Below are 21,091 nucleotides of genomic sequence, written 5' to 3'. Positions count from 1 at the left end.
ACAGCAAGTCGTCCCTCTGTGTGCGCCCGCTTCTGCGAATCGGCTTTTTAAATGCAGCTAATTTGACCATTGAAGTGCATTTATCAAGCAAAAGTTGGACTGAGACACACCTTTACTATAATTTTGAGCAAACAAAGAATTGTTTTTAAGTGTTAATCTTGTTAAATTCTTGTTAAAGTCCTCTTGCGCACGCTCCTGCCAAGACACCGGCCCACGTTTCCAGGTTGTCAGCGGTGACGTGTAACAAACGTGACGCGTCAGCGGTGATGCGTAATAGATGCAGCTTATACGGTGAAGCTACTTATTTATGGATTTTTCCAAATTATTAGACATTTTTGGACAGATGCGACTTATACTCCAGTGTGACTTATAGTCCAGAAAATACGGTATGCATCTTTTTAAGAGTCCCATAAATCTGACTGTCATCTGCATAACAATGAAATGAAAGACCATGCATTTTCAGTTTGGACCCAAGCAGAAAGATGTACTGTACATTGTAAAGAGAAGAGGACCTAAAACTCAGCTTTGTGGGATACCACTCAGCAAACAACAAAATAAATGGGTCATTAATTTATTTAGTTAAAAAATAGGTTAACCACAAAGAGAATTGCTAAAATGAGTTAACTTGCCATGTTTTAAAAAAAGATTTGATGGAGATGTCTGTCACATTTAATGTGTTGTGCTCTAAGCCTCTAGTTTCTGTGACGCTCGCTTCATTTGTGAAACACATCTATGCAGGACATGTCTGGCTTTGGCTTTATTAGAGATTTGAAAGTGATAAGAGACACCTTAAAAACTAACTGTCCTTCTAGCCATTTTGCAGCATTGTTTTGTGAAAATACCTTTAGTTAAAATATGTTGTAGATTATTGATCCTCCAGGACATGGCTAAAATCTCTAAAGACTGCTCCGAGGGGAGGGAAGGGAGAGTGATTTGCATGTTAGTTTAGGTTGAATAAAAACAAAAACTCACTGGAGTTTTAAAAATTTGGAAAACATTTGCCTGCCAACAAGGCTGATCCACTTCATTCCACACATTATTGTTCCTGTTTGTGCTGAAAACTCAGTCTGAGGAGAAGCTTGTTGCATGGATGCTGAAATGTTGGATATTGTTTCTTGTATTACGTCAACCAGACTAAATCATTCCAAATAGTCTGCTCAATTTTTGCTGCTTTACTAATATGCGTTACCTGAAGGCGCTTCAAGTCTACAGTGATACCAAAAACCTTTTGCAGTTTGTGACGTCTTGTGCAGCATCATCTGAAAATGTTCCACACGGAGAAAAGAGCTCTTTTTTTTTAGCATCAACAGTTACTTTGCCACTTAGCTTTCCACTCTGCCTCTTGTCATTTTCTTGCAATATTCATTCAACCTTTATTTATACAGGTTTGTCTTATTGAGCCTCGAGGACTCATTTCCAAGAGAGACTTGTAGTAACTGCCTTTTCAACTAAACAGCTAGCCTGTTTAGCCTAGCATGGTTGTGAGTTACTGTGTAATGGTGGATATGTAGTAGAGAGGTTGGGAAAATGGCTGCATGATTGAATGGTTTGTTAACCTCTGTTCTTATTAATGAATGGGCAAAGTTCAGTTTTCCTCTGTGACCAGTGAATGTGAACATTTTAGTATTCATGTTTGTGGTGAACATTTATTAGAACTATCACATTTATGCAAGAATCAGAACTGATTTAAATAAAGGATGCTTATAAATTGTGCGGCACTTGTTGCCGCATTAGAAAAAGACCATTTATTGCAAGTTTTATTGTCATTTCCAAGTCAGTGAATCCAACATGTAAAGGACTGCTCTGACTGCAATAAGTCATAGACCATTATATTTCAAGTGCCATGCACTCATGCTGTGCTGCTAATAATATATCTGTTGCAGTGCATCATGTAACACTAAAACATACAGGACGTGTCAAGCTAACGTGGCTGTAATTAAACAGAATAAATTATAAGCTTAGGCAGTTTCTTTCTTTTTGTCTTGAACTTTTTTAAGCGATGGATCACCAGACATTGTTTTTATCTCTCGTTGTTTTTATGAGAAGATATGGGGTTATAATATCTGGAAAATTTTCAACTGCAAAATGTAATCCTTTCTCTTGGACTTTAATTTCAGTTTATTTTTTGATGCACGTCATATGTTGCCTGTATGTTTTGTCCGTCATTGGCCTTGATTGCCACACCTGGTTTATGATGACAGAAGAAAAACGAAGACAAATTTCAGGCTTAATAGCAACTGATATTGTCATCACAGTGTTAAACAATAATATGCAGCTTTGTTGTGCTGTAACTAGGGGTGCACCGATAAATCGGTCAGTCGATTCATCAGCCCCGATTTCCTTAATTTTGGGAAATCGGCCGATACTCGAATGAGTTTTAACAACAATTGTCTGAACTTCATTTATATTTCAGAGCACTACCACATGGCCAGTTAAAACCAGTTTGTATTGTTTCTAAGATATTGTTCCAGGGCATGTTTTTCAATAAAATAATATTGGAAAATTGAAGGTGCATTGTGAACTTAAAACACCCGACAGTGCTGCTTATAAAACAAAATCATTATCGGCCAAAATTGGAATTGGCAGGTCAGACTTTTTAGAAATCGGTGATCGGCCAGAAAACTGCAATCGGTGCACCTCTAGCTGTAACATCAGTGTAACCCTCATCTCTGCTGTCAAACGTCCCTGCATACTTGAACATCTTATACGGATCAGCTGTGGACATTTAGTTTATCTGACAAACCACATACAGAACTGGAATGCAGCTCGTGAAACTGGCACATATTGTAAAAATATTACAGACACTGATTTTGAAGCCACGTTAATGTTTCGTAGATTGCTTTATAATAATTTGTCAGTTTTAAATTGCTGTGCGACGATTCAGTAGTTTGTGTTTGTTAAAACGAACCAAACAACATATTATTAGTAGGGGACGGGGAGCACCGATAAATCGGCCCCGATTTCCTTAATTTTGGGAAATCAGAAACCGGCCGATACTTGCATGATAAACTGATTTTACTCATTTAAATTTTTTTTAGTTTCAACAACAATTGTCTAAACTTCATTTATATTTCAGAGCACTACCTCATGGCCAGTTAAAACCAGTTTGTATTGTTTCTAAGATATTGTTCCAGGGTATGTTTTTCAATAAAATAAGATTGAAAAATTGACGGTGCATTGTGACCTTATAACACCTGACAGTGTCGCTTATAAAACTAAATCGTATTGGCAGGTCGGACTTTTTAGAAATCGATAATCGGCCAGAAAACTGCAATCGGTTCACCCCTAATTATTAGATACACAGTTATATTTAATTTCATGGATTTAAATTTGTTATAAAAAATCTTATATTTTAGACAACAAAGGCCTCTGCTGGTAAGTGACAAATTTCTTGTCCAGTCTTTTACTCAATAACGACCCACCGCCCTCTTTGACGGTCTTTGTCACGTTGCTTCTCTCAGATCTACGGTGAGGCAGGGAAGCTGACGGAGACTGCACTTACTGCTGTGACGAACCGTTCAGAAAATGCTCCACTATCCGTGCTCAGATATGCTGAATGCTCCCTCAGCTCTCTGAAAACAATTTCTATAAATAGCTGTGGCTATTGTGATCCTGCCCGTATGAAATGGAAGATATATTGTATATCATATGTGTGTGTGTGTGTGTGTTGGGGGGGGGGGGGGGGGGGGAATTTTAGGCTGAAGAACAAGCCCAAATCATCAGCCCGCCACCACTATGCTTAACCATTTGCTTTTGCCGAAAGACCTTGTTCAAGAGATGTTTGTTTTTTTAATTTTATGAATATTTTTATTTATTTAATGAAATTGTACAAATCTAAACTCTACTGTTGTTCATTGTTAGAAGAGTTTCTCCTGTCAACTCTTAAAAAAGGTCATATATGTGCAGCAGTTTTCTAATTACTGTTAACTTTAATTTTCTACATTACCTAATGTTTTTACATAGATACCCTTTAAATCTGATGAAACTCTTGCATTTTAATTAATTTTCTTGTCAGTTAACAGAATAAATCTGATGTGAACCTGCAGGATGTCCATTCCTGCTGAATGTTTGACACTTAAAATATTTTTTCTTACTTAATGGCCTTCATACTAGTTTGGATTTAATTTTATAGCTCTTCACAAAATGTTGGGCAGCAACAGTTAATTTTTGCAAGTATAATGAAAAAAGTATTAAAAACAGAAAAACAACTTAGTCAATGTCAAAATAAATAATTCAAATCCCAAAGTAGTCATGAACATTATTCCAGTCTTCATTTGAAACATGTCTTTATTGCTTCTAAAACATGTTTTCTTCCAACAGAGTGACGGCGCTCAACCTTCACCGGCCAGAGAAGAAAAAGAAGAAACTGATGAAGGACTCTTTCTACCTGGCTGCAATGCTCCATCGCTTCACCCAGGAGAAAGAAGAGCTGAGGAAAGGAAACCCCACCGTGGATCACCTCGGCGTGTCTGGAGGTGCAGCTAACAAGTCCCACTCTGGCAACTCCACAAACCTCCCATTGGTTTCCAACTCCAGCCAGCTGCAGAGCAGCACAGCTGGCAGCGACCTCTCCCTGGCGGACCTCACCTCGGACCCCGCTGTCATGTCACTGCTGGGCTCGGCCACCGAGAAGGAGCTGCAGGATCTGTTGGGTGACCTGGACTTCAGCTTGTTGGAGACCGATCAACAGAATGCCGTGGTGACAGCCAGAGAGAACGGCATTCTGGGTATTGGTGCTCCCGCTCATAAAGCAGCAGTTGGAGGAGGGGGTCAGGGGCGAGGCCTGGGGTCTTCCTGTGGACTGTTCTCTCCACCACCACTACCTGATGGACTCCCTGCCCCTCTTATTAAACGCATCGAGCACCTGCGGGCGGTGAGTAGACCGTGGTCTCTTAGTGGGCGGCTGCAATTACCCATGATACCTTTTGAGTGAAGTCGAACACAAATGCCACTCGGCTAACAAATTGTCTCTGAATGTTTATTGCTGCCGTTTACACCGGTGTGAATAATCTCATGTGAATGTCCAGAAAAATAGGGTTTAAAACTGAACCCTGTGGGGTTTTATATAACTAAACAATTCTGGTGAAGGAGTTTTGTCATTGCTCTTGAATCTCCTCAAACTCAGATCTTTTTATAGATGTTGGTGAAGTCTAAAGGGTTAGGTAAGCAACTGAGAGAGTTTATGCAACTGAAAGATACAGAGGTGAAGAGTAGAGAAATGAAGAGGAGGGAGAAAAAAACAGGAAAAATAGACCATGTTTTATTCCTGTTATACAATATGGGGGAGCACATTTAACAATAGTCAGGACCAGTTACTGGAAAGGCCTAGCTCCATATTCTACCTACTGCCTTTTCCTTTTGGACGAAGATCATTTTATGTGGACAAGTAGTGGCATTGTAAGTAAGTTCTATATGTTGTCATCGTGTCATCAAGGGCTGAGTGGTTAGAGCAGTCGTCCTCCAATACAAGAGTTGGGGGTTCAATTCCAACAGCAGTCACATGCCAAAGTGTCCCTGGGCAATACACTGAACCCCTCATTGCCTCTGATGTGTGTCCCATCAGTGTATGAATGTGATAAAGCTCTGATTATTCTTTGTATAGATCTAGTAGAGTGCTGTATGAATGGGTAAATGAGGACACAGATTGTGTTGTTTGAGCTTTGAGTATCTATATAAGATAAAAAAGCGCTATATAAGTCCAGTCGATTACTAGGGGTGTAACGGTACGCTAAAATCACATTTCAGTTCAGTTTCAAGTAGCTCGGTTCGGTTAATTTTTGCTGCAAAAAAGCCCAAAATAAAGACTTACAAAATGCTTGTTTTGAAAATATGCCAAGTAAACAAGTTTAGTTATTACAGACTTCTTAGCTGGAGGTGATCTGGTGGATGAAGAAGACTCGGCTGCTGTCATCCTCAGACTGCAAACAACACCGTAATAAAAAAATTGAGTTAATAAGATTATAATTTTAAATTTAAAAGTTAATTAGATCACAATAATACAATAACAATACCTCTTCTTGCACGGTTATCATATGAGGTGGTTGAATATTCTCTCTCGCTCATCATCGATGTGACTGGGCTTTAATTTGGGCTCCAGGGCTTGTTGGCAATATCACTTTTACCTTTTTCATAAAGTGCTGCTACAACGTTTTGGTTGAATTGTTGACGTGCTGGATGTCGTAGGCAGCGGGGCTCAAGAACTTTAATCATATGTGTAAAGCCGGCGCATCAACAACATTCGGACGTATATCCAGAACTTTAAAAACTCCTACAGCTAGTGTTATTGCTCTGGACCGATCTGAATTACCTGATCAAGGTTGTTTAAATGCTGCTGATATCGGTCTTTGCACCAAACTACGTTCACATTCGGATGATGTCGTTTTAAGCACATTAACAGGTTAGACGTGTTGCCTGCAGATCTCTGTGAAACAACGTCGACACACAGCTTTGGATTTGTTCACTTGTCTTTTAACAAGGAAGCCATAATGTTCCCAAACAGGAGACCGCAACGAGATGGCTTGTTCGTTGCCTGCTAGGCTGCTAATGCTACGCGTGCTGCAAGATAATAGCGCCATGCTGAAACATGTGTAGGAACTTTAGTTCCACGGCGCATAATCTTTTGTTAATAAAATTTAATGAGTGAAAAAATAACCGAAACGATACACACGTAGACCGAATCGAACATGCTGTACTGAAACGGTTCAATACACCCACGTGTACCGTTACACCACTATCCATTTACCATTTTATGTTTCTATACAATGACAAAATTGGTTTTCTCCATTTAACCCATCACACCTTAGATACACCCAGGTCGAGCAGTGGGCAGCTATGTAAGCGCCCGGGGAACAATTGGTGTCTTGTTCAGAGACACCACGACATGTGGGAATGGCGGGGAGTCGAACTGCAACTTTATGCTCCCAGGTTGGCTGCCCTAGCTCTATCCCATCTTGGCCCCTATTGTAGCCATTTTGGTGGTCTGTTAGCCTTTGGATTGTGTTCTGAATGACAGTCAGCTACTACCACAACAATTTTTCTTTAAATCATGGTCTTTTTTTTTTTTTACACAAATGCAACAAAGAGAAAACAGCAAAAATCCCCAACCGCCCCTCCCCACCCACATTGGATCTGCCACACGTACATACATGTCTTTATACAGACAATGACATGTTTTCAACATATGACACAAAAGGCTGACAAGTGTCCCAAAGTCTTTTAACAGAACCTCAGGGTATATCTGATTTTTTTTTTTTTTTCTAGATGAATATGATACATCACTTCTCTTATTCAATGTACATATGCTGAAGGGGGGGGGGGGGTCCTTCCAATCGCACATAACCAGTCCTCTGGCTAGAAGAGAGCTAAAAGCAATCACATCCGTCTCATACTTGCTGAAGGATGTATCCACAAGGACCACAGTGAACAGTGAGATGAGTGGTGTTTTTCCATATATCCCAGAGAAGGTGTCAAAAATAGATTGTCAAAAGGTTTGCAGTTCGGGACAGGTCCAGAATGTGTGCAGGAGAGTAACTGGAGTTTGTTTACAACAATTACATGCATGGTCCAGGTTGGCTTTGATCTTGGACAACTTGTCTTTGGGCCATTGCAGCCGGTGCACCTACCACAACAAATTTTAGCTCCATATTTGTTATGAGCCATTTTCAAGTGGGCTACGGTCAATTAGCTGTGGCGGCATCTTGTAAGGGGTTGACTTCAACAGCTAATCTTTTATAGTCAAGTCAAGTCACATTTATTTATATAGCACATTTAAAACAGTAACTGTTATCAAAGTGCTTACCAAAAAAGATGACAAGATATTACAGCAACATGAATAAAAGCATAAAAACATGAAATATAATGAGAAACAATGAAATACTAAATCAAATCATCCTGCGTTAAATGTCAGGGAGTAAAAGCAAAATGGTTGAACACAATCATCAACAATGAAATACCAAATGAGATCACACTGTTTAATGCCAGTGAGTACAGATGTGTTTCAGATGTGTATACCTCAACCAATCTCTTATCTGATCACTATCTGAAGGTTAGTTAATCCAAATCCATTCAGGGAGATACAAACAAACACATAAACACAGCCAGAAACAGTATTGCTCTACCTTTGCTTTATTTGACATGACAACAATCGGTAGCTGGGATATTTATACAAAATGTTGTTTCTGGTTTAATGTCAGATTGCAGGGAGTGCAGTAACGTCTCCACCGTCATTAAATCCTGTCACGGGTTCATTTTGGGCGCTCAAGTTTGTTTACGTTCATCCCAGAAGTAAACCGGAAGTAGAACTTCGTCTTCTGTGGGGCTTTTTAAGGAGAGTTTACCACTCTGCACGTCAGTACTTCTGTTCAGAACAAAGCCTGCTGCATGTAAACGCTCGTCATGAATGGATTGTGCCCATGTAAACGATACATTAGAATTATTTAATATGAAAACATTTCAATCCGGTCAAATAATTTTGCGCATGTAAACATAGCTATAGCCTTGCGTTGCCTTCCATTTACTGAAGTTAGATACTTGTCCCAAAATCTCTGGTAGTTTCTAGGGCTGAACAATTTTGTTAAAAGTTCTAATTGCGATTTGTTTTACCTCAATATTGTGATTTAATATGCAATTATTTTTTGATGTCTTATGTATTTCTCAATGAACACAAGCAATAAATCTGTTTCAGTTGCAAAAACACCTACTGTTTTCAGCTGCACTGCAATTCTGTTCCTGCAGTTTTTTTGTATAGCTCCAGGATAGCAGCTTGGCTAAAATGTGTGAGCGAGGGCATTCATATTATAGACAAGATGTGAAAGATCTTTTTTTGTAATACCACTATCTACCCTCATGTTTCTACCCCTTTCCTATCTAAGATTAGGGGTTGAACGAGTATATAATTTTTAAACTCGACATTAACATAATAAAACCCAAGTAGAACTCGAATATTTGATGACGTCATAGATCTCAAGATACAAAAATAAATTAATAAATAAAACCGCAAAAAACGGTAATTATTTACAAAAAAAAAAAGACCAACAAAACATTGGGAGCGTATATTATGCTCCTACCATTTATCATACTGCAAATAAGTCACAGGAAAAACTAAACTATTAATTATTATTATTAAACTGCAAACGTGAAGAAATGCAGCACGTCAGAAACAAAACTTAAACCGAAACTGGTTCTGGTTCGGTGAATTGGACCTGGTGATGCACCATACTCTGTGACCTGCAACAGTGCAACACCGCCCCCTACGGTCATACGTGGTCACATAATATGACGTCACTACGGATACCCGACTTTACATTTTTAACATCGATAGATGTCCTAGCAATCGATGTGTAAACTACTCGAGTACTCTGTTAATGCCCTATCTAAGATTATTATCTGATAAGGATAAAATGGCCGCGCTTTCTACAGTTGCAACTTTGTGCACTCCGCCCATCTTTCAGACAACTGTACGTACATATTCGCGTTGTACCTCGGTGCAATTCCAATAAAGTTTATTCTGATTCTGTACCGTTTATCCACTGTGTTTACCAAAGCTGTAAACCCAGGCCTGGTCACTGTATTAACGGGCGTCATGTCATGTCTTTCGCTGTAGACTCCGTTATTGCTCGAGTTATTTCCGCATGACGTTTCGAATTATGTTCATACGGAGTTAAACCTTCGAACAGTTTGGTCAGTGATCTCTGTCGACTGGTACTTTGCCTACTTCAAGTTGAAGCACTGGTCGTTGGTATTCTAGTCATGCAACTATCGTAAATGGCTTTGTGGTGTGTTTTTAAGTGTTGATAAAGATTTGTAGTGTTACCTCAAGAGGTAACAACAGCAACAAGGCAGGTTCTGCACAATACATGTCATTGCTCAGCATCTTCTTTTTTATAGACAAAATAATTCAAACAATGGACGTGCTGCTCCTTTTTGGTACCAAACTTTCAGATGTTTCAGCTTCTGTCGAGCCTGATGCCATTGTGAAACCAGTTAAAACGCAGTGTTGACTTCTCCCGCTCCCTGCTCTGCTTCGCTTCGCTCACTCACAAGTGACTTAACCAGATCATGTGACCAGTCAAATCGCAGCCTTTGTGATTAGAAAATCTCCTTTTATCATATTGCAATATTTTTGCAAATGCAATTAATTGTTCAGCCCTAGTAGTTTCATAATTATTACCTGAGAATAACTTCTATGCAAGCCAATTCTGTGTACTCATACTATGCACAGTGCACATGACTGTGATCTTTTGCCATTAAGCATGGAGGAAGAAACATTCTCAATGTTATCAAAAACAGGCTCTGTAGTAAAAAAAAGTCTACATAAATTATGTTTGGTATCTCAAAATTATCTGAATGTTGGAACCGTTGTTTTGTCCATTTGGTTTGCAGCCTCTTGTTCAGTATCTAGAACGCTGTATTTTTCCAGCTTGTTTTAAATAATTAATTGGTTTCACTGATTTATTTTCCCCCACTAACAATATTCATGACTTTTGTGTTTCTTATAAAACAAACTTTCTCCATCCTACTGTGGGAATTGAAAACAATTTTATTTTCCCCCTGAATTTAGATCGCATGTAGATACTCAATGATCTAGATTCACATGCACAGCAATATTCTATAATTACCTCTGTTAAAATTAAAGACAGTCATGTAAATGGCATGTTCTGACCCCCCTAACTTATATAAGTTAAGATCAGATAAACCTTTAATCAAATTATGTGATGTGTCCCGGTTGCATTATGAAGACGTCTTTACATTAGGCCTTGAACTTGGTTTCATGGACGTGTCCTCTACGGAGTGGAGGATTGTGGGTGTTTATTGAGCTCAGACAACCTTGCACATAGTTACCCAAAAACCTAACAACATATAGCCAAATTAGATGAAGCAGTGTGATCGGGTTAAATTCAGTATGAGCTGAGATGAACCAGTAACAACCAGTTTTATCATAAATGTGTGACAATGTGTGAACAATAATAAATTACAGAGAAGCATGAATGGAAAACACAAATATCAGTGGACCGTCCTGAAAGCTTTAACTCTGACTTCATTATGAAGCAGACCTTTGTCTGTTCAGATGTTTGGTGCGTGCACATCAGAGTAAAGCTTCAGGACAGTTGGCACCAACACACCCAGGAGCAGCACACACACATATTCCTAAGGAGAGGTCTTAAAGAGACAAGCCGTTCCAGGCAGGAGGTAAAGATGCTTCAGCTGCGGACACCAGGGTGTAGATTTTAACCACACCTCTGTAAAGCATCAGTTTCCTCCATGCATTTTTAATGGTTTATGATTAAACTCAGCATCTTGGGAGGCATTTGTCACATTTTTAAGTGTTCACTATCACCGATGTGTGCTTGTGTAAAAAGTGCTGTATGCTGACTCGACCTTTTCTTCCTCAGGCTTCGCGGCAGTTTGATCAGGAGGGCAGGAAGAAATTTTTCACCCTTGACATGAATAACATTCTCCTGGAGTGAGTAGGACGGCTTTTAAATCACAGTCAGGCAAATTACAACTCGCTCTCCTCCTTTTATCAGCTTTTCTCACTCGTTTTCAGCCGTTTTCCCCGGCCACCTCTCCTGCTGTCTAAGTGTTTTGTTTTCTCTCTGTCTCCTATTGTCAGTGGTAATGACATATTACGCATTTCTATTCACCCAGCTCTCATTCCTCTGCCACTTCCCACTGTTCTCGCCTATCCACCACTTCAATCTCCCATCTCGGTCTTTTATTCTGCCTTCTTTCTGTTGTTGTTGTTTTCTAACCGCCTTGACTTTCTGTCAGTATTGAGCTGCAGGTCCAGGAGCAGCCTCCTGAGGTGCGCTCAGGCATCTATTCGCACATGGAGGCATTTGTACCGTGCAACAAAGAGGCCCTCCTCAAGCGCCTCAAAAAGCTCAGCCTCAACATCCAGGTGAGCAAAGCTTGTGTATGGAGGAAGTGCTAAATCCCCTGACATTTACTGAGTATGATGAGAAAACCATCTTTCATGCTGCAGCCTCTCTGATTGCTTCATGCTATCTAAAAGCCGAAGCGAAGAAAGTCTGTTGCACTTACAGAAATATTTTGAACTTTTATTTGCTACAAACGATACAAAAATAATGTTCAGGGTGCAGACTAGACATGGGCCTGTATGAGAGTCTGATGGTAGGATAACTGAGCAAAATACAGTGGTGTCAGGGCATTAAAACGAGAATTTAAAAAACTTTTTTGCTTTTATTTAAAAGCAAAATTCCTATTTTAATTTTTGCTGCTTAAATATTAGCAAATTTTCCCAATAAAGATCATATTATAGGTATAATAGTATAATAATACACAATATATTTAGTAACGTTATTGCACAAATATAAATAAGGAGCAATATGGAACACAGAGAGGCTCAAAATTAAATAAATAAATAAAGCATTATGAAATAAGAAAAATTGGCTTATTTATTTCATAATGGGATTTTTCAGTAGAACAACTTCAGCTGTCAATCATCGACCTTCATGCCCACTGGCTGAGCCTTCACATCCATTAGTTTTCCTGAATACCTGCTTAATCACAGACATAATTTAGAGCTAATAATTTAGATATAATTTATAATTTAGAGCAAACAAATAATTGTTTTTACGTGTTAATCTTCTTAAATTCAGAAAACTAAAACAGCAAGTCCAAAAGACTTCTTCTGTCTGAGGAGCTGCAATAAACTCAGTCTTATAAACAGCACCCTCTTCTAGTAGATCAACCAGTTTGTTGTTGACATTCAAAACTAGCTGTTCGCATGATCAAGGTGGACCATCAGCCTAACAGTGGATCATTAACGCCCTGATGGCCGCCTCACAGGGGGCTGAGTGACGCTGGTGAAGATTCTCAGTCATCCAGGACATGGTAAATTCAAAAAAAGTTCAATACAAAAAAGACTGGACTTTATTTGTAACGGAAGACGTTTCGCTCCTCGTCTGAGAAGCTTTCTCAATTCAAAGAGCAGTGAGTGTGGGGTTCAGGTTATAAAGCTGGGATAAGATACACACATACATATCCAGATTGACCTTTCACACCTCACAGTAGGGGTTTCTTAAGGTCTTTGTTCCTCTAATTCACAGACGAGCCCCCTCTGTTCCCATCAGGTGAAAACTGCCTGAGAATCCGTCTTAAAGTTGCATTATACGTTTTTGAAAGTGGAAATCTGAGGCCTCCTCCTCTGTTAAGAGACGGCTTTTCTCTTTTTACATAAATTGCTTCCTTCACCCCCCTCTCAAACATCTGTGTTCTCGGTCCAAAATGTGCACATTTTGGTCCTCAAAAGAGTGTCCCTTATCTGTGAGGTGGAGGTGAACAGCTGAGTCTTGTCCTGTGGAGCTGGCTCTCCTGTGTTGAGTCAGAGAGAGTCAGATTCAGAGTTTCTTTATTGTCATTCGCACCTCATGTGGTACATGTGGTGGAGCGAAATTATGTACACAGGGTCCCAGTTACATCCAACAATAAAATGTACAAGAAAAACAGTAATAACATCTAAGATACGAACCAAGAAAAACATCAACTAAATATACACCAAGCACCCACAACACAAAACATTGAACATCAGCACAAACATGAACATGAGTCCGCGAGCAGATGTGCACGCATGAACACATCAACATGAAACAGATCAGCAGCGACATGATGTGATTATTTTCACAGTGATTATTCTAGTTAGAGATTCATGAGTCTAACAGCCTCAGGGTAGAAGCTGTTCCTCAGTCTAGCGGTTCCACACTCAATGCTCCCCAACCTCCCTCCCGAGGGGAGCGGGGCAAAAAGTGTGTGCGCTGGGTGAGTGGGGTCCCCCATGATGCAGGTGGCCCTCCCCCTGCATCTGGAGGTGTAGATGTCTGTGATGGTGGGGAGACTGATTCCAACAGATTTCTGTGCAGCCTTCACCACTCTCTGCAAAGCCCTTCTTTCTGCAGCTGTGCAGCCTCCATGCCACACATTGATGCTCGAGCACAGGATGCTCTCCACTGCACACCCGCAGAAGGAGGTGAGGACTGAGCCCCCCAGACCAGCTCGCCCCAGCCGTCCGAGGAAGCAGAGTCTCTGATAAGCTTTCTTGATCAGGCTGGAGGTGTTGGTGCTCCAGCTGAGGTTGTCATTCATGTGTACACCCAAGCACTTGTAGCTGGAGACCACCTCCACCGCAGATCCTCCCATGTTCAGGGGGGTGCAGATGTTTTTGTTCCCTCTGAGCCATGCGTCTGTGAAGAGGCTGTAGTTTCTCCAGTGTAGAGGTCTGGACAGTCCTCGCTGCACTGGACCGCCTACACTACACCAGGCTGGGTCAGGGGCCGAGTCATGCAACGACAGCAGATGTCGAGGCTCAGCCAGTGGGCGTGAAGGTCCAACCCACTGACGTTGATTGACGGCTGAAGTCATTCTGCTGAAAAGAGTCATTATGAAATAAATAAGCCGTTATGAAAAACACAATTATGAAATAAAATAATAAAAATGTAAATGTTTCTTATTTCATAATGTTTTATTTATTTATTTAGTTTTGAGCATTTTGGTGTTCTATAGAGCCTCTTTATTAAAGTGTCGGCCTTTTCCTGCATTCAAAACACAATTTGAAGCATTTAATAATCAATTTTTTTTATTTCTAACATTTTTCTTTATGATCATATTTATGATCAAAGCTGACATTTTCATTTGATTACAAGTATTAATAATAAATTTAAACTGTAACATGAGCGATATGTTTGTAGTCTCCTTAGCGGGCCTGCAGTTGGCTGTAGAAACGTCACCTGCTAACATGCTAACTCTTGTAGCATGTTGTGTCAAATCAGCGTTATCTTGAAAATAGACGGGTGTTGCTCCTCTGGTAGACAGGCCACGACTGATGGCGTTATTAGTCTGATAAAATGTACCACCAACAGAAATCTGTTTTTAAAGAGCAACTGAAGGCTTAGAGCTACAAGAAGAGGAGGGGGTCCTGCATACGTCATCCAAAGCAGTGACGTCAGTTCTCATTGTCATAGTTGCATGATGAAAATCATGTCATTTTGTTCTCAGAGCAGCTTGGCCCACTCTTCTCAGCACAAGGTCCAGGCCAAATTTTTCTCACAGGAATATGCGTCAAGTGTTGCATGATTGGTCAGAAGTTTGTGGGCGTGTATGTCAGTGAGGAAATGCACTCAGACTTTCAGCTGCATGACTCAACAAACACTAAATTAGCCAAATGGTCAAACTCCTGGATGGAGATCGTGCAGACGTCATGCATGGAGTCCGTCTGCTGGAAAGTGTGGCACTCTCTTCAGGATACAACAAAGACCATGCTCAATAATCCAGGTATACAATCCAACATTTTTCAGTGGGGTCATCTTTTCAGGATAGATTTGTGGCCAAACGGCGGCTGCAGGGATGGAGTGGAGACTCTGGCGGGAAGAAACCCGCTTGGTGACGTATATTGCAGGGGAGGGGGGTTCCCAGGAGCTCTGCTTCTTTGTCTCGAGGACTATGAAAGGTGTGTGGAGACGAACGTCCCACAACCACGTGACCACAAGTCAACTGGTTTTGGATGGAGTATGTCAGGCCCTTAAGTGGTCTATGACCAGAGGACTGGAGACGAAACACAACAGACAAGAAATGCTTTGCCTCAGGTATAAAAGGCATTTAAAACAATGGGCCACCATGATGGAAAAGTTAAGTGGTAAAGACATTTTGACTTGTTAACACTGGAACAGCTGAAGTGCAGCGTTTGATCTCAATCTTTACAAGCAGGATTCTTAAACAGCCTTAAAAAGTTTGGAAGCATTTAAAAATAGCTTTTTGTGTGTCTGGGTAAGTTTGTAACAAATAAATTGGAGTATGGAAAAAAACATTTCTATACTCTTTTAGATAACTCTTATACAAGTGATGCACTGGTCATTAAAACAGTCTTCTTAACATGCGTTCACATTTTCTGTCCTCCACTATTCACCATAAAGTTATCACGTTACAGAATATACTCTTTATACTATTTTTTTTATTTCGATACTCTCTTCATGAGTCCATCTTCTCAAAGGTGAATATTTCAACTTGTAAAAGTCAACACACACATTAATAAAAGACAAACATGCTCTAAATAGCATCACTTTTTAACACGTTTTTTATATTGTATATATTTTACATTTAGCCTCGAGTTCATTTTATTCATTTTTTTAAATCATTAAAATCCTCATGTGTGCTCAAACATATATTTTTTTTCTTTTAAAGGAGTTTAATTCCTGCTAGGCTTCTTTGATGCGCAGTCACTGCTTTTTGTGCTATGCCATCCATCCATCATCTTTTACCCGCTTCTTCCATTTTGGGTCACGGGGGTCGCCGGTGCCCATGTCCAGCAATCACTGTGCGAGGGGCGGGGTACACCCTGGATGGGTCTCCAGTCCATCACCAACATGGAGACAAACGAGACAAGCAACCGTTCAGTCTCTCACTCACACCTAGGGACCATTTAGAGTTACCAATCAGCCTAACATGCATGTTTTTGGTCTGTGGGAGGAAACCGGAGTACCTGGAGAAAACCCACGCATGCACGGAGAGAACATACAAACTCCTGTGCTATATCAAACAAATTTAAAATAAATGTGCTTATGTATACATCATGAAGAGAACGTCTCACTGGGCTGTGGTTGTTGGAAACAAGATGGTGACTCAGTTGCAAGAAAATAGTCATTCTTCCAATTCTTAGTCTGTGATTAAGCACCCAGTAAGTGGAGCAGCCATGTTTTGTGCAGCCATTTTAAAAAAAAAATCACAACCTTTTTTCATTTGCAGGACTTTCAAAACTGTATTATATTCTGTGCACATTATTTTGTTGCACACCTCATCATCATCGTACCCTTCTCAGCTTACTTTGTACCAGCCTTGGCAACAGCCCCACAATTTACTGGAGAACTGGAAATTTGTACCATTTAAAAAAACAACAACAATGTTTATCATTGGTGTAGTTTTTAAACCTGGTGGTTCAGGACTGTTGTATCTGTCATAAGAAGGTGCTCCCCTGTGCAGTTACAGAAACTAAGCTGAGAAGGGTTGAGATGCCAAAATCTTTGCAACCATTGTGAGAGAGACCATCTTATCACAAGCAGAACTGGTTTGTTCCACTTTTGAGTAAGCTGTTGGAGGAAGAATCAGTTTTGTTGTGCGTTTCCTTGACTGGTGAAGCCTTCTGGGTGGAAGTTGAAACGTTTCAGCACAAAAAAAGAAACTGTCCAGATGACCTGACTGAAAAATGTTGCATTGTGAGAGAGAATTTGCTGCACGTTCTGTTTGTTAATGATGAAAAACATCCTCTGACAGAAAACATCAAGGCAAATATCCAGGTTTAAAAACCACGTTGATGATAATAATTACTTTGAACCTGCCAACCTCCATTTAAAAAGTGTATTTAAACGGAATAAATTAAATCTTTGGGAAAGCTGGGGAGAATACAACATGGGAGGAGAGAACAATATAATGTCCAGGAATATCATTTTGCATGCTGTGCACAGAAAGCTGTGATTTTGAAACCCTGTCTGCTCATTTGGCTCACTGGTCTGTTGGTGGCAGTCAGATTTATGTGAGACTGAAACAGAAAACTTTCTTATTCATTTGTAAAATGTCCCAGCAGTCCTAGCCCAGTGAGAGCCGGTTTTACTAGAGCCCGACTAATATGGAAACTTTGATTATCACCGATACAGATACTGGATACATTATAATGGCTGAAGAATCTGTGAGCATTGTTCACCACCAAGAATCCAAGTAAACAGCGAGTGGAGCGGGGCTTGTTTATTTAGCACAGCTGTTAGCAACCATGAAGCTAAGCTAATCACATCCACACTTTAATTTGTCCCACTCTAGGTTTACAAGTGATGCACTGGTCATTAAAACAGTCTTCTTAACACATGCTCACATTTTCTGTCCTCCACTGTTCACCATAAAGTTATTGCGTTACAGGAATATAAATTAATCAAACAAACATCCTTCACTGTTCATTGTTTAAACAGTCACTTATGATGAAGGTCTAATTATTATTGACCATTTGCAGTTTATTTCTTTGTAGAGAAGTTTTATTTTACCTCTACGTTAAGTTTATTGTTCTGGATAAAGTTTTACAACTTTATCCGGGGACGGAGATGGGGTAGAGGCAGGGCAGCCAAGTTGGGACCAGAAAGTCATGGTTTGACTCCCAGCCATTCCCACATGTCGTGGCGTCTGTGAGCAAGACACCTAATCCCTAATTGCTCCCTGGAAACTCAATAGCTGCCCACCGCTCCACCTGGGTGTATCCCACGTATGATGGGTTAAATTCAGAGAACCAATTTCATCATTGTATGGGAACAGACAATGATGACGACATATAATACGTACCAGTACTTAGTTACTTAAAAGGAAATAGCCTCTGCTATGTTATCTAAACGTTAGCTTGCTAACTTGAGAGGCACTTGGCTAATGACAAGCGAGTTGTAAGATTGAAGCGAATTTATTATTGTTGATTTTTTTTTATTTTACAGATCAGTTAAATAAACTTATCATGCTCTGTTCAACAAAATACACTACACAGTATTGTTCTTTGCTTCAGCTGTGCTGAACGTGAAAGTTAAAGTGAATGGCCATGACTTGAAAGTCTTCATGCACCCTCTGCTGGATACTTTATACAATTACACCTTTTGCCAGTAAAGACATGGCTTGTTCCCAGTGTTTGTATTGGTGCATAATGGGGACAATTATTACAGATATCGATATGTTCCCAAACCCCTATATCGGCCTAAAATATTGGCTCTACCGATATATCGGTCCGGCTCTAGTTTTTACTGACACTGAGCCTGAATCCAAAATTAAATCAGTTGCCATTTTGAATAGATTACTTTAAATCATCAAGGTTTATGATCAATCATCCAGGTAAAAAATCCAACATTCAGTCAGGTCATCGGGACAGTTTATTTTATGTTGAGAGACGTTTCGCCCTCCATCCGAACATTGTTGGCTTGTTACCTGGATGATTAAGCATGAACTTTGATGTCTTCAACCATTTTGGCTGTGGCAGCTTGGGAGGAGTCGACGGGGGAGAGGACAGCCCCCAGAAACCATCTTATCACCAGCAAACTGGTTGGTCCACTGTAGGAGTGTACTGCTTGGTGGGGGAAACAGTTTGTGACTTCTCAGACTGATGAAGCCCTTCGAATGAAGGGCGAAAAGTCTCTCTCAAAAAAAAAACTGTCCTGATGACCCGACTGAACATTGTTGGATTACTTTAAATCCTTTTTTCAAAGATCACCTTCCATGTTTCCATCAGTTGTTTGTGTGTGTGGATAAGTTTGTGCAGATGAGTCCAGAAAGGACTGCCACTGAAAACAGCTTCTTTGTCACGCATCACTAGCATCGTTGACGCCACAAATCAAAACTATTCCTCCTTTAGTCATTTCCCTCCATTTTGTGTCTTCCTTCCTTGTTACTGTTTCCTTCGTCCTTCCCTGTCCTTCTTTGTTTTTTCAGGACGACCGTCTGCGAGCCCCTCTGATGAAGCTGAAGTTGGCTGTGTGCAGTGTGATGCCGGAGCAGATAGCCAGGTTCAACATGGACTGCATGGCCAAGGCTGCAAAGTAACTTAGTTTAATGAGCGATCACGTTTTGTTCAGACTCGTGATTCCTTTTGTATTTTCAGCCATTGTTTTCTCCAATTACAACAAAACATTTACTCCCAACAAGGATGTAGTGTTTAAGATGACACACACAAAAACACAAAAAGTAAAGAAAACCCAGTTTTCCTTGGCAAACAAATAGGCCTGTCACGATAAACAATAAATCAATTTATCGTATGATTGTCGTAGTTTGCGGTTAGCAGCGAACCCAGAGTGCAGAACAGGGACTCAACTCGGCAGAAATACAAAAAATATGTTTTAATGATAAATAAAAGTACAAAATAAACAAGCTGACGGGGCAGCAAAACTTACATGAACAAGGCACGAGGAACTCAGGTGACAAGAGAGACACGGGGAACTCGAGGGACCAGGAAGACTCAGGACAGACTTAGGACAAGACTCAGGAGACCAAGGGAGAGTACCAACGAAGACGACCCGACAAAGGACAAGACAGAATAGGACTGCTTAAATACTGTGAGGAGACGAGACGCAGGTGGCAACAATGGAAACTAACGAGGAAGCACGAGGGAAACAGACACAAACCGGGCCACAGAAAAGTACCGTCCTTACAGTACCCCCCCCCCCCCCCAAAGACGCCTCCAGGCGTCCCCAAAAAAAACCCCTCCCGAAAGACTAGGGCGGGTGGAGGGTGGCACTGCAAGGGTGGAGGGACCGAGGATCAGAGAAGACAAAACACCAGGGACCAGAGAACGAGGAGCCAGAGAAAGACGAGGACACGAGGAGCCAGAGAAAAAACACACAAGGAGCCAGAGAAAACGAGGAGCCAGAGGAAAAACAAAACACAAGGAGCCAGAGAAAACGAGTAGTCAGAGAAAACGAGGACATGAGGAGCCAGAGAAAACGAGGAGCCAGAGAAAAACAAGACACGAGGAGCCAGAGAAAAACAAAACACGAGGAGCCAGAGAAAAACAAAACACAGGGAGCCAGAGAAAAACAAAACACAGGGAGCCAGAGAAAAGGGAGCCAGAGAAAACAGGACACGAGGAGAGAACGGACACGAGGAGAGAACGGACACGAGGAGAGAACGGACACGAAGAACCAGAGAGAACGAGGAGCCAAAGAGAAAAAGGACACGAGGGAATCAGAGAAAAGGGAGCCAGAAAAAACAAAGCACGAGGAGCCAGAGAAAAACAAAACACGAGGAGCCAGAGAAAAACAAAACACGAGGAGCCACAAGGAATATGGACGGTCAAGGAACCGTCCCTAAGAGTAACTGTTCCGGCGGGCGGCCGGGAAGCTGTCCATCAAGCCGGGCCAGGTCAGGGGGGCGGCCGGGAGGCCGTCCAAAACACAGGACCCAAGGGAACACTGCCTGCATTATGGGAGCCTGTTGAGCTGCAGCGAAGGACGTGGGAGCCTGTTGAGCTGCAGCGAAGGGCGTGGAAGCCTGTAGAGCTGCAGCGAAGGGCATGGAAGCCTGTAGAGCTGCAGCGAAGGGCGTGGAAGCCTGTTGAGCTGCAGCGAAGGGC

General features: G+C 41.0%; 1 protein-coding gene across 1 annotated transcript in view; it reads left to right on the top strand.

Moving 5' to 3' along the window:
- LOC119422499 (ubinuclein-2-like) overlaps positions 1–21,091 on the top strand; it is a 69,194-nt gene that overhangs the window by 9,172 nt on the left and 38,931 nt on the right. Inside the window, 4 exon segments of the mRNA XM_037689875.1 lie at positions 4,321–4,873; positions 11,391–11,461; positions 11,770–11,899; positions 19,456–19,592. Of these exon segments, the coding sequence (XP_037545803.1) occupies positions 4,321–4,873; positions 11,391–11,461; positions 11,770–11,899; positions 19,456–19,592 (891 nt within the window).

Source organism: Nematolebias whitei, chromosome 16 (assembly GCF_014905685.2).
Source record: "Nematolebias whitei isolate Nwh7 chromosome 16, NemWhi1, whole genome shotgun sequence".
NCBI classification, from domain to species: domain Eukaryota; kingdom Metazoa; phylum Chordata; class Actinopteri; order Cyprinodontiformes; family Rivulidae; genus Nematolebias; species Nematolebias whitei.
This window is presented reverse-complemented; position numbering and strand designations above follow the sequence as displayed.